Source organism: Leuresthes tenuis, unplaced genomic scaffold, assembly GCF_036924035.1.
Source record: "Leuresthes tenuis unplaced genomic scaffold, fLeuTen1.0.hap1 SCAF_24, whole genome shotgun sequence".
Classification (NCBI taxonomy): domain Eukaryota; kingdom Metazoa; phylum Chordata; class Actinopteri; order Atheriniformes; family Atherinopsidae; genus Leuresthes; species Leuresthes tenuis.
This window is the reverse complement of record NW_027325378.1, coordinates 5,215,466-5,230,116: the sequence shown is the minus strand read 5'-3', so window position 1 is coordinate 5,230,116 and position 14,651 is coordinate 5,215,466. Positions and strand designations below refer to the sequence as shown.

At 40.4% G+C, this 14,651-nt stretch overlaps 1 protein-coding gene across 2 annotated transcripts in view; it reads right to left on the bottom strand.

The window, feature by feature from the left end:
• The window catches only part of sh3kbp1 (SH3-domain kinase binding protein 1), a 40,114-nt gene extending 28,329 nt beyond the window's left edge, over nucleotides 1-11,785 (bottom strand). Inside the window, exons 1-2 of one of the 2 annotated variants that reach the window (XM_072378221.1) lie at nucleotides 11,584-11,785; nucleotides 1,632-1,789 (exon numbers count right to left, since the gene is read on the bottom strand). In XM_072378221.1, the coding sequence (XP_072234322.1) occupies nucleotides 1,632-1,789; nucleotides 11,584-11,587 (162 nt within the window). In that variant the 5' untranslated portion in view covers nucleotides 11,588-11,785. The remainder of the gene's footprint in view (nucleotides 1-1,631; nucleotides 1,790-11,583) is intronic. The other variant, XM_072378220.1, reaches the window with a different exon arrangement.
• Nucleotides 11,786-14,651: the final 2,866 nt, after the last annotated feature.

The window sequence follows — 14,651 nt, the reverse complement described above, 5'->3', positions numbered from 1 at the left end:
AGCCTCTGGCACTTCTCTACTTCCCCTTGTGAGACAGTGAGCAAATGTTTCCCTATTCTAGTCTCCTCAAACCCGTTGCTCTCCTACTTTACATACCAGAGGATTCTTTGTAAGACAGAGCTCGTTCCTGAATCTTATGTCTACATCTGTACACGATCTTTTCACATCCACCAGCAGACCTGAGGAAGGAAAAAAAGCCAAAACATTTGGCCGAAACTGGGTTCTCACAGTACTTCACCTTTCACATTCAGGACAGATAAACTGAATGTCAGCTGACAAATATCAACATTTCGGGTCCTGAATGTGGTCAAAAACACAAAGAAATTCACTCAACTATCACAGAAGTCAAAGAAAGCTGGAGGTGGGAACCAACAGGGGAACTCTGATGTGTAAAAACCTTGTTTGAAACTTCTGTGTTTGAGGAGTAGAAATATGTGGAGTTTTGAAAACATCAACCGCTCACACATAAATCTGTTCGAGGTTGAGCTGGATCGTACGTAATATATGAGTGGAATGAAGAAAAGCATAACTCTGGTTTGGCTGAATCAAATTTGATCCTTTCTCTAAAAGAATTGAGTCCAGCAACATTACAGGAGAGCATTTCTAAATCTGTTGAGTTCTCCTCGTTTTTGCTTGCTTAATGGTGTTCACGCTTCCATTTTATGCAACGACGAGACATTGAAAAACATCCAGAATATGAGGCAATGGGAAGCTAAATAACTCCAGATTAAAGCTTTTCATGGGTTTTGATGTTGTTATGAAGTGTCTGTCTTATAAACACATCATTTCTCCTCATCACTTTCTCCCAGATCCATTTGTAACCAAATGGAGTGAGTCATCTCTACTAAAAGGAGAAGATATTCAATGATGTTAAGAAAGAAACCAGCCTGCCTTTACCTCCAAATGTTCACCAGGGTTGTAACTTGGAGGATAATAACCTCCTTTAACCTGGAGAAGACCCACACCTTCACCTGTTGTGGACTGGCAATACAATGCTTCACTGTAACATCTACAAAAAGTATCTTTGACTCTCCATTTAGCTTAGAGGATTAATCCAAAAACAGGCACTTTACAAACCCTTAACAGTCAGTTTGGGGACAGTTTATAAATGAGCTCAGAAACAAATGCAGCTGCGTCCATAATGGGGTCGAGAGTTCACTCGACGGTTTGACGAGTCTGAAAATGATGCACTCTGCACAACTTCACTCCACTGCCACCATGAGAGCACAGTAGGACATCATTAACTGCTGTATTTTGCAGTAATCTTCACTCATTTGCTTGTTTTATTTGGAGATGAACAATATGTGTGGTGTGCAAAAGAGAATATGTGACAAGCATTCCAAAGTGCTGGGAGAGGATTTGTAAAATATCTTAACTTAAATCAAATCTCAACTAAAGTTAAACTTGTTTCTTTGACTACGCTGCTAATTCTAGCTTATCTCATCTTGCAAATTAGACACTGAAGGCCTGAGAAATGCATGGTGTGCTGCACTAAAATAGGAAACACACACACCAACACCAAAGCAAACCGCAGCTGTTTGTTGACTCTCTGGCTATTTGTTGAGGCCCTTTTGTGGTGTGGCATTGAGAATGTGGATGAAAATGAGGTGTGAAGAGTTGCGATTACTCACCCTGACAAAGTTATCTGGGAACAAGCCCCTGCGTCCGCCCAGCTCGCCCTCCCACCACCCTCCATCGTCCCGCCGTATGTTCACGATGATGTCGCCCACCGTCAGGCTCAACTCATCGTCCTGCTGAGCCTCATAGTCGAACTCCACCACGGCCTCCACTGAGAGGAGAGGGAAAGACGGTTCGTAGGTTAGAAAGGGTCTTTTTAATTGATTTAGGCAGAAGAGAAAGAGGGATACACAGAAAATATATCCAAACAGTGTTGCATAGTCTGAGTTGCATGAAACAAACAAGTAAACAAAAAGCATGTGTGCCTGTAGAGCTCCAACAAATACTAAATGCAAAGACAAGTCACTTTTATGCACATTGTTTCTATCTGTGTTTGATCATTCATATTCTTCCTCTTTCTCCCCTTTATTTGCTTCTTTTTCAGTCACCACAAAAAAATGTTTCGTTTTTGTAGCATGGTTTTTAACACCTGTGCCTCACAAACACGCTCTCTAACCCATGTAACCGGAGAGACTCGATGCATTAATTACACATGATGCTGATAAGTGGTTCACTACTTTTAAAGGTCTATTTTTAGAGCACAGCTGAAAGGGTTTTTTTCTTTTTACAAAGATAAAATCTTCACATTTCTAAGAAAACTTCACAGAAGCCGCACCTAACTGAAAAATAAGTCCTGCTGAAAAATAAACGTGCTAAGTATACAAAACTTTTGTGTAATTCTTACTTAACTTAAAGTGTGGTAATGATTAGATCATATGTAGTCTACTACTTTGGAACATAAGTATATCTTTATATATGTTTCCCCAGGGTCGTACTTGGAGGAGAATTACTTTCACTTTCAACCTGGAAAACTTAATGTGAGCATTAATGTTGCTAACAGGTCATGCTAAGACTCAATCTCTGCTGTGGACACGAGGAATAAATATAAATATAAGCAACCTAAGGCTGGAATCTCTTTTAGAGGATTCTTGCAGCTCTCATCACAAGCATATTTTTCTGGGCACAGGTTGGTGGAGCAGCTGATTATTACTGATAAAGCCTATCGCAAAACTTGCAATCTTTAACAAGCCAACGATGAATGCTTGTGTTCTTACAAAATCTGAAAGAGAAGTTGCTTTGCTTTATTACTCAACTGACTGCATTAACGGTGCCTTCAATTAACGGTGCGTTGACCTCAGCTGATGCCTCTCTCGTCTGAAAACTAGTGAACAAACACATCTCTGGTGACAATGAGAATCATAGTCAGGTATTTGTCCCCCCTGTGGTTCAGGCGTTATCAAGACAGAAGGGGCAACTTGCATACCGTCACTTTAACCTGTGTGTCCGCACTGCCCATTTCCTATGCTGAGAAACGCACACACACACACACACACACACACATGCACGCATTCATCCGCATTGCAAAACAATGGAGAACTTAATGTGAGCATTAACGTGGCTAACAGGTCATGCTAACACTTAATCTTTGCTGTGGACACCAGGAATAAATATAAATATAAGCAACCTAATGCTGGGATCTCTTTTAGGGGATGCTTGCAGCTCTAATCACAAGCATTCCAGCTGTGGAGTATCAGTTAATTAATCTACAGATCTGATAAACACTGTCCTCCTGGGGAGGATGCTTCATCTCCCTGAGTTCAAACGACCAGGACCGGCTGGACCGATGACCAAGCCTTCCATACAGTAAAGAGCTGAACATGCAGGATATATTATTAGCATGACATCTTCAGCATAAACACACTAAATATCAAACAACCCATAGCTTACACAGACAAACCAATGTAAACAGATAAAATGCAGGTCAGCTGGGAACTGTTCCCAGATGGAGATCCCCAGTGCAGTACAGTAAGCTGGGGGCTGTTCAAAGTAGCTCGGTTCTGCTTCACTTTTCATCAGCCTCAAACACAAGCCTTTGAAATGATGCATCTAAAAATCTGAAGTTTGATTCCCCCTTTATGTACACTGGGGTTTAACTTGGAAGGCCGATGGATTCTTGTGAGATTCTCCACGATTACATACAGTTATAATCAGTTATGGGAGAGTGCATCTGGCTGGGCTTCACTCTATGCATTTGTGCCCAAAACACAGTCGGCAGGATTGATCAGACTCCTATACTGACAGGTACGGCTGGATTTGTGAGAAGAAGAACTGGAACTTGAGCATTTCTTGATTGAAAGAAGAACAAAGACACAGAAGGCTTCAGTAAAAAAGCTGTTGTTTCCCTTCTCAGGACTGGCTTCAGCAAGAGATTGATGTGCAAACTACCACTACTTACAAACCCAGATGGCTCTATTTAAGAAACCACCTGGAGTGTCAGGATAATGGCCAACGTACGTACAATAATTCATTAATGGAAATGACAGAAAGCTGAGTGTATTGCTACCTGTGAAAACCTTCAACTTCCCTTGTAAGTCAGACCTAAATGGCTCTAAAGGGCGTTCTTAAGTCCATTCAGTTCTACTTGTCATCCTTGAATACCTTTGATGAGGCTTTCAGCCGACAACGCAAAAGAAACGCAGAAAGGGCCGTCATTCCCTTTGATTCATACGAGGAAACTGTGCTGGAGGTGTTGCTAAACACAGATCAGAAAGCATGGCAAAGCAGATTATTGAATCAATAAAAACAGTAAGAGCTGCCTCTGGTTACGTTATCGTGATAGGGTGGTACTCCAATCAAAATGAACAATATAGGTTGCTTGTTCATACCTGGGGCTCTTCTAACCACCCCTACAGGAGGTAAATCCAGCGAATAAATACAACCCATATTGTCGTATTTGGTAGGAGCCTCAGAAAAGTGCAATAAACCAAATAAATTGTCTCTTTTTAGAAAAAACATCTAAAAAAATGGATGCAAACACACCTCCCCAGAGAGCTGACTAATTTGGGCCCGATCTTCTCCAGTTTTGGTACTTGTGGCTCAGTTCCAGCTCTTTTTACATGAGTCAGATATACCCAGAATAAAGCAAACAAGCTGTGTCTAACTTGGGTTACAGGAAGTATTGTATGTTCCCCAAAATGTCACAGGCTGGTCTTTTATAAAGGTTCAATGATTTGCTTTGTCTGGTGGATCTGGGACTGTGCTGAGTCAAAGATGGGCCATATTTGGACCAGACATTCATTATTACTGGTTTATCTTGCTTTTCTCTGTCTAAACATCACACAAACAACATGTGACCGCTTGTGCAGGTGCTTATACTTCACTAAATGTAGCGAATATATCATATCACATGTGGCTTATTCAGCTAAATGTCCACACATGCCAGCCACCGTGGCCTGATCGCTGTCCAAACTGCAGCTAACAGGGTGGGAAAATGATGCAATGGGGGAGTTTCAAGGGTTGAGTAACCATGGAAACCACAGTAGAAAGGGGTACCTTTGACTCAGACACACTGGTTTCCTCCCCCAAAATTCCTTCAAACGGGTCTACTGTTAAATGCAGAAAATAATGACAGAATGCAGAACCCAGCACTTATTGTGAAGGCAGTGGTGTTATACTAGAGGGGCAAATCATGGGGAAGGAGGAAGACTTCCACAAGACACCAATATCAAACAGACAAAGGAGATTACTCTAGGCCGAGTTGGCTCAGATGGGGAGGATATGATTCTGGCTTGAGATAACTACAGGGATTAGTCGCAGACGTGACAGGACCGTTGCACAGATAGCATTTTCCTTTCTTTCTCAATGGTGATGTTTGTGGGGAAGTGGCAGACAGCCTGTGAGTGGAAGTGGAAGGTTCTTTAGCAAAGAGAAGCAGCGGGCTGGGTGCTTTGATAGCTTGTGGCAGTTAACTTGCAAGCTCAACTCGAGTACACTTGATTGGCAGGACAGAACAACACACTGCGGTCCATCCACCCACCACGTCTGTCAACAACACATGCAGCAGAAGAGGACGACAGCTTGTGGCTCTGCTCATCGCTGACTGTAAAGAAGGGTGCGAATACTATAAATGTAAGACAATATTAACACCAAATGTGCTCCAGAAAAAAGCACTGTCTCACGTGAAGCCATGCAGGGGGAGTCCAGTCCATCAGGTATGAGTTTACAAATCAAACAGACTTCATTTTTGTCTGTGTGGTGTAAAACACAGACCGATAGTATCAGAGGTTAAAAATACCTTTACTCAGACACCGTGTTTAAACACAATTCAAGGTGGTTGCGCAGTATTTAAGGAGAGACTCCTAAATGTGTGCTTCCACTGCATACCAGTGTGCCTGCATACAAACAAAGGTGTGGTGAGTTACTTGGGTGCATAAGCTGCAATTTAAAGGTGTAAATTTAGATTTTTTTTTCAAGAAACAAAGCAGGAAACCCCTTTAAAACGTTGGCTTTTAAACGTAGTTCCACAAAATAATACCTTGTGCACACGTTTTTAAATTCTGCCCATATAATGAACAGAAAATCAACTTTGGGACCTTGGAGGCTCTATAATTAAGAAAAGATAACTTACATAGTGAGTATAACTTTTAAAACAAGGTAATGGGGGGGTGTATGATCCAAGAAGTTCCTCTTTAACGACGCAAAGTCACAAAGCACCAGAAGAATCTGCTCTGTAAACTTGCCAAAACAAAGGAACTGCCTGGTGTAATTAAAACTAATAAAATTAGGAGCATATGGGGGCATCTGTAGCTTAAAGGCTAGAATGATTTGGGACTGAAGGTTTCCCTGACCTGCTGAAAAGAATGTGGGCTGCAGTGCCGTTGAGCAAGGCTCGTCTTTTATGAGTTTGTATTCACGACTTTGTAAAGTAAAACGCTTGCTGCCAAACAGGATGATTCTTCTTCTGCAGTCAAGGCCTGATTTCCATACAGTGCATTTGCATTATCATCCAAAAAGTATTTAAAAAAAATAGCTTCACGGTCAGATGACATGTTCATTCATACCATCGGTGCCATGTGACCTGCTGCTGTAAACACATCTGCACTAAAGCTGTGGCAGATAACAGTCCCTAACAAACCCACGAATAACACTGGTCTTCCTCTGGTCTTTACTCTGGTCTTTACTCTGGTCTTTACATATCACTGATTCACAATAAAACAGAGCAAATGGAGCTGTTGGTGTTGTTCTAAAGCCTGAACTCCGCCACCTTCTTTGACCTGGAATTGTACCACAACATTCGTAGCTCTTTAGATGTCTCATATTTAGATGAAATTGTCAGGCGGGCCGGGTGAAATGACAAGATGTTTCAAATACCAACCATAGCTTGAGCTGATAACCTTTTAAGATAAAGAAAGCATAATACCACATACATGCAGATTACGCTTGACTCTCGCTCTTAAGGTTATTGGCTTCTTTTAACTCGTAGCTCTGCAGTTCTTGGTTTTGCAATAGCACTAGCTTAACTATAATACAGGTGTGTCGCTAAGCTCAGGATTTACACCTACATATCTCAGGCGACAACGCTATTGTTTCGCATTCACGATGAATGCGGTGACATCTTGTGTTTAATTCAATTCTGGGTCCGTTGCTTCAATTTGCTTGCGTAGCTTTCGGTGGAAATTGGAGGATCGTTACATGCATGCTGAATAAAAACAACAGGCTACTATTAAGCATTGAAATTAGAATCAAATTTCAATAGATTCGCTTAAAAGTCCAGTCCATTATAGACATAAGTGAAATTAGTTTTAGGAAGATAAATGAACCCCTTCTAGTGGGATAGAAAAGTGCACAAACCAAAACCACTGCAGCTCATCATTAGTGGAAACTGATATTTTATCAAACTTTTAACAACTCCACTGTTGATAAACCATTTCCTCTTAAAAGAAGCTCACACCTCAGAATTTGTTAGATGTTGTTATTTTATCATAAGTAAAACACCTTACTGTTCTGACACTTTCCTACTTATATGTCTCCATAGCTTTCTGTCTAGCTTTCCAACAACATAATCTACTTCTACAAAGGCAATTCAATTTACAGAAACTAACTTCAAACATGCAAACTGTAAAGATTAGTCAGTTCTTCGATTAATGGGGTGAAATAAAAGCAAAAATGCCAAATTTTTACACTCCCAGCTTTTCAGCGATGAGGTTTTACGGTTGATCTCTATCAAAAATTGGAGAAATTGAAACAATAACATTCCTTTGGGTAGTTGTCATCAGCGTTTACTACACAGCTGCGGCCTTTCCTGCTTAAACTCAACCTCATGTAGGTGGTAATAGGCGATATTACTTGCTGAGTTAAAAAGAAGTCAGATGGGAGCGCTTGTGAAGAAAAGAGACTGAATATTTGCAAGCCTGCAGACAAAACAAAACTCCCACTCAAGTGGTCAAGAAACAGAGTTGAACAGGAACTGAGATGGGTCTGTAGCGTCCTCTGAACAGCTGCAGCTAGTTTAGATAAGAGGAAACTACTCATCCAGACACACTGAAGCCTGCAAAGCCGTGCTGACATTTCTGCAGTTTACAGTGGGCCTGTGTTTAGTTGTGGGTGAGTTTTAGTACAGCTTTCGCTGATGATGTCAAGAGCAGCTGCGAGTTTCTGTCTGTAAAACATTCACCGTGGACCGGAGGCTACTGGGAGTCCAAGCCACCCACTCCCACTGTGGATCAGATCACAGGCTTCAGCAAATTCTCCAACATTGAGGGAAAATTCCAACCATTCTTTGCTCATCACTCTGCTGCTGAAGGAATCTTGTGATCCACTGTATTCACTCAGTTTACTGTTTCTAATTCTGAGCTTGATTATCCTCCAAAGAAGAACTCTGCAGTGGTTTTTCCAGTCTCTACATAACATAAGAAAAGCAAAACGGGACTTCGCCACACTGAGTGCTAATATCTGAGTACAGATACTGTGAATACATACAACATAATAACTCAGAATAAAACTCTTTACACAGGAGACTGTCAGAGCCTGAACATCACAGTTCAAACATTTGACACAACTTGAATCGATCCGGTCTTCTGTGATGTTTACTCTTTCATTTCTTTAACATCACCTGCGCGAGAAATAATGAAAACAACACAGCTGGCTAAAAAGGGATCATTACAAAGAAGGTTTTCACTGGTTAATGTCTCTAAAAACACTCTGTGACCACCTGTAAAATCCTGCAAGAATATCAACTTAAATTATGCTTAAAATGTCATTGTTTTATACGAGACTCCATGATATTTAGCTGTGTATGCAACACCTTTCATTATTATCTATAAAATCTTACGTTAACATCTTTTAATATAAAGAACAATAAGAAAATATGATTCAAATTGGTTCAGTTAGCACCAACACAATGACTCTGTTCACCGGAAAGGAGCCGTTTTGACCTAGAAGGCGTATTAGTCAAAGATTTGTGTTGAAAAGTCAAAGTTCTGAGACACTAAGTCACTATTTTTAAATAAAATCTATCTCAAAAGTTAAAACTATGTTATACTTTTTAAAAAAAATACAGCTTATTATGTCCAAGTAACGAGACGTTGTCTCAAAATTCTTAAAAAATTATTATAATTTACACAATCTGACATTTTAATCGAGGAACTTGGATTTAGCGTCTCAACATATTTTCATCTCATTATTCAGAAATCAAATTTTCCTCTTTTGTCCTATTTCAAAATTCTTGTACTTAGCACTAATTCAGATATATTGAGATACAAAACCTAAGTTTTGAGATGCTAAGTCAGTATTTTTAAACATTGTGTAATAATTCTGAAATATCAAGTCAAAAATTCTTTGTTTTTTAATGTCTTTCTTTCCATCAGTGGCAGAAATGGGCTTTCATAGCTGGACTTTGTATACCGGCTGAAATATGATATATTTAGCCAAAGGTTTGTGAGCTTATTTTTCATAATTCAGTTTTAGGCGTCACATGCTGCATCACCATGGTAACGTAAGCTGAAAGCTGGCTGAAAAAAGCAAGTTTCCCTGATTCCTGTCCCGATGTTTTTAATCGTCAAATTTTAATCGTCAAATTCAACCGTAACACAACGTTGATTCAGTGACATTTTTTAGGTGTTGAATCCACAAAATATCATACCTACAAGAGATTTTAATTTGAACAAAAAAGCATCCCTTCTGACCAAAATTCAGTGTTAAACGTACAACTTCTAAGCTAAACCTCCTGGCTATGCGTCATGTTACTATGGGAACCAAATCAGAGTGGGTTATATACATTTTTTCTATCTTGTTTGGACGTTCTACTGCTGACGACTGGTCTCACACACTTGGAAATAAATGGGTCTAGGCCTATACGCAAAGAATATATATGATTGGTCACTGACTTTGATGATTTCCATGTTATTATGGGACAGCACCGGAGCTAAATGTATGTTTTACTAAGCTGAAATGTGCAGATAGTCCTGATATAAACAGCAGGCGTGTATTAACTTAAACTAACTTGCACAACCAACAGTTATCTGGCATCTGTAACATTTGTAACATCTGTAAGATTTTTCTTTTTATATTTACTTCTCCAGTCGCCCATTTCATGTGAGGGCACAAAGAGATTGAAAACGTAGGCCTAAGTTAACAAAGAAAGATCATAATCTTCGTGTTCGAGCCCGCCATCCCTGAGTGGAGATTTAGGTTTTGTCGCGGCGGCTAACACTAAGAAAGTCTGGTTGTTTTACCTGCTTCCAGGCTCATTTATCTGATCATGTTGAGCCAACAAAACAAAAGGAAATTGTTTGACTTATAATATCTTTACAAAATACTTCCGCTGGGTCAGAATAGTTTAAAAGGTAAATAATTATGTGCTAGAGTAAAATTATTCATTCCTCCACCCAGTTATTTAGAAGGTGTAAATAAAACAATCATCTGTGCGTCTTGTGCAGCTATCATATACTGCGCCTTTTGTGTTCAGTATGTCGGCTATAAGCAAACGTTAATGGGAAATAACTTGCTTTAAACAACCCAGGCTGTTTCCAGGTTTAGTTTTGAAGTAAGATCGGGTTAAAAACGTCTTTGTAATTTCCATTTCAGCTCATTTTGTACAACACTTGTGTTTTGTTTTTGCTTTTTTAACAAAAAGGTTGCTGTTAATTTAATTATGACAGACTAGTTAGCCTACACATGGAGCATAGGGATAGTGGGGCCACTGATTGTCTGGGATGGTTGCCTGCTTTTCCCATGATTAGCTGGTAATCCAGCTCTGACAATATGTGTGTGATGTGTGTGCGTGTGTGCGTGTGTGTGTGTGTGTGTGTGTGTGTGTGTGTGTGTGTGTGTGTGTGTGTGTGTGTTGAGGGGGTAGTTGCAAGAAGTTTCCCCTGAGGTAAGCCATGCATTGTTTGTTTACTGCAAACGGGCAAGAAAATGGATGTCTGGTAAAATGTATGCACACAAGATGAACACAATAGGCCTTATAAACCTATACAGTGATTACTGATCAGTTTTATAGATAGTTCCAGTCATTCATCTTAAGTCATGCTTTTTGGTTTTCTTTTAGAGATACAGATGTAGCATGAAAAGAAAATGGAAGTTAAACCTCCAACCCTGCAGAACATCTGCGTGACAATCAGCTAATTTGCACAGCACTTAATTGATTACTCGACCACCAAATCCGCAGCCAGTTTTAGTCATGCACTGTGAGCAAAGGCGCAGTGCCGTGGGAAACGCTGGCGATGATGAGAACAGTAAGGCCCGTTTCATCCACGGAGGCGCAGAGCTGGGGAGACAAACACTGTGGAGCACAACGGGCAGACGGACAGAGAGTGAATGTAAACGTGTCAACATCTGCAACTCATCAATGTGACCCGCTGCTTTCCTAAAAAACGCACACCCACGCGCGGCTTTCTAATCACGCGTGAGCACAGCTTCGGAAATGTTGCACAAAAACGCCAAGCCTGCGGTATCTTTCAAACAAATACGAGATGCATGGAGCGACGTCAGGGGAGGTGGAGGAAGGAGAGAACCCTGCGCGCATCTGGACCGGGCGTTGATTCCTGTCCCATCCAGATGCGCAGAGGAGCTTGAGGCTATTTTGGGGCTTTCTCACAATAAGAAGCCATTTATGAAGCTTACCCATTTATGTCACCCGGTGTGCTGGTAGTGCTCCTGTAGGCTTGTTGGTCAAGGGGACGGCGGTAGTCTCAGGTATAGAGGCGGTTTGTGCCGGACCGAGCTCCAGCCTCCTGCTCATACGAGAGATCTGCTATAGCAGCGCTGAAGCGGGAGGAGCGTCAGACGAAACCATATTCCTTCCTCTTTTTTTCTGTCCAGTGACACGACAGAGGAGGAGGCAGAGCGAACGGACAGAAAACGGAAAAAGCGCTGATGAATAAATCTCTCTTACGTTGCCTTCAAGTGCATCACGTAAACTCCGGCTTCCCTGCTCGCGTGTTCAATTCCACAACAGGCACATATGCTGAGAACGCGACGTGACGCATAGTGCAACACTATGCGTCATGAAATCAGAACAGATGGTGGTGGCACAAATTCTGTGCCATGGGACAGGAAATCCCATCGCATCCTAATGAGCTGTAGCCTACTGTGAACTGAATATTACATTTTAAAGGATTCTTCTAAGAAGCTTAATGAAATCTGATCCTTTTAATTACTTAACTGATGTTAGTCACTGCCAAAGTTTAGTATCTGGTCCAATTTCTTTACAGTACATAGAACTTGACCAGTAGAACATAATGATGTGACGGCTTAGGTGTCTTAGTATCTCTTTATTCACTCTGTCCCGCATGGTTACAAATAACACTAGAGTGGCCTATATTAAATAGAATTTAATGAATAAAAAATTAAGCAGCTGGTGCCGCTGTTCAAGTCGCTTTTCAGTAGAAATGTGAGGTACTTTATGCATCTCTGTGCACATGTCTCTTTAGATTTAGATTGAGATTAAAGATAAAACTTTGTACAAAAATATATGGAACTATGATGAGATGATGCCCTGACACTTACACTATAAACATTTTACTTCTTTCCTACAATTGTTTTTTTTTTTTTTTATTCAAATATACTGACTTTTCTTGAGTGGAGTATCTTAATATGTCCACTAATTTAGATTGTATTCTGAGGAGAGATTTATCCTGTGTGTGAACAGTACAAAAGTCTGAAGGTACCCCTAATTTCTTTATGTTTTACCCTCAAGGAGCAAGACTTTCATTCCAAGATGAAGTTTTTCTTTGGACATTGGCTGCTTTTTCAGTCCAGTCCTTGACCGTGTTCTTTGTTTGTTAGTTATTCAATCTGTTAAAGTACTTAACACCGTCACTTGAAGTATAAAAGGACACATAACTCCTGTTGTCTTTATATTTATGTTTGCACATGTTTCATTAAACATGTTTTATGTTTTCCTGCCAATAAAGAAATAAAGTCTTACATAGTAGACTATGTATAACTATGTCCTATTCTTTTTGTTTTAATTTAAGACTAAAATCTGATTTATTGTCATGTACACACTGTATGAAATACACAAAATTTCTCCTCCGCTTTTAACCCATCCAGGTTGGCACCCGTTGAACACACACATGTACATGGTCACACACTCATGGAGACCGATGCCATACACTGGAGCGGTGGTCAACCGTTCACAGCGGCCGGGGAGCATGGGTGTATGGTGCATTGCTCAAGGGCACCTCAGCAGTGGCAAGCAGGTCGCCTTACATCTCTCCAGGTGTCAGTTTCACCAGTCTTTTGATTATAGAGATTTGTGATCATTAGTCTATTACCAGTAGTCTCTGTCATGCACTTTTTCAATATAAAACAGTGAAGTCCTCATAAACTCATTTCATTACTTTTTCAACGGGGTAGAATAAGTAATATTTCCTACGGCCTTTGAAGGCAGCATCTGTGGTACTCAAAGCGTCGCACCTGTGTAAAACCATATCTCGCGATAGCTAACAACTGAATAAAATTACAGCTGGGTACACTGATGTGTTCTGAAACTGATAAGTTAAACCATATGAGATCCTTTTTGCATAAACCATATGTGAAAATGGTCTCATTAATGACGTATTTAACACACTGAATTAACCTCATACGGAACAAACAAGCCGCACGCACGGGGGGATGTGACAGCAGAAAGAGGCCAATAACACCTTTGACTCCCGTATTCTGGGAAATCAGAACCATAGGCTCATCTTGATTGGACATCTTGTTGATTACTCACTATATTACTGGGAACTCACACACTCTTTTTTGTAGCTTGATATTTAAAGGAAATAAGAGGGGGCTGTTCTCTATGTAGCCACAAGACAGATAACAGATCTTGAAGCGTAACTTTATCACCATCATGAAGAAAGTGCAGAAGTTGCTTTGAGGGCTGCAAGGAGGGGGAAGGGTATACATGTGTGAAACAGAAGTTCCTCAGTGCAGCAGAGGAAGCAGAAGACATTCAGTATTTTAAGTCAACTACTAAGCAGCTCGCTTTTCAGGTGGATGATTTCACACACCAGAACCACCTGAAGAGGAGGTGTGAGGTGGAGGACCGCGATGAGCCAGCTGTAAAAGTTCCAGCTGTTGGTTCTCTTCTGAAGCTGAGGAAGCCTCTGAGTTTATCATTTTTATTTCACCTTTATTTAACCAGGAACATGCGTCCTTGCCAAGACAGTAGCACGCAGATAGGAATTTACAAACAGATATATGAACACATACACAAACTGACTGATGTATCACATTCAAACCTGAAAATCAAGTAGAACATCCACAAACAGATGTATCTGCCTCCAAGTCATCCAGCATGTTTTTAAAAGCCTCCACAATGGGACTGTGTCATGAAGTTTTAAGTATTTCTGCAATTTGATCCAGGCCAAGGGAGCAGCATACGTGAAAGCCTTTTTCCCATCTCAGTTCGTACCCTTGGGACTGAAAATAATTGAAAAAAATCCTGTGAACGAAGGCCATAAGGCCCTGAACTCTTCAGATGGAGGAAGTTCAAGTTCACGGTGGTTGTTTTTGCACCCTAACAAAGTTATATGATTGCCTAAGCCTTGCCAGCAAGTGACTAAAGTAAAAATACTTGTAAATAAGAATTTAATAATGTCCTACTTTTAAGAAGATGATTTAAATACTTCATCTATCAGTGTTACATCCATATTTCTGCTGTAAATCCATTTAACTTTTTTTTTAAATGTACATTAAAA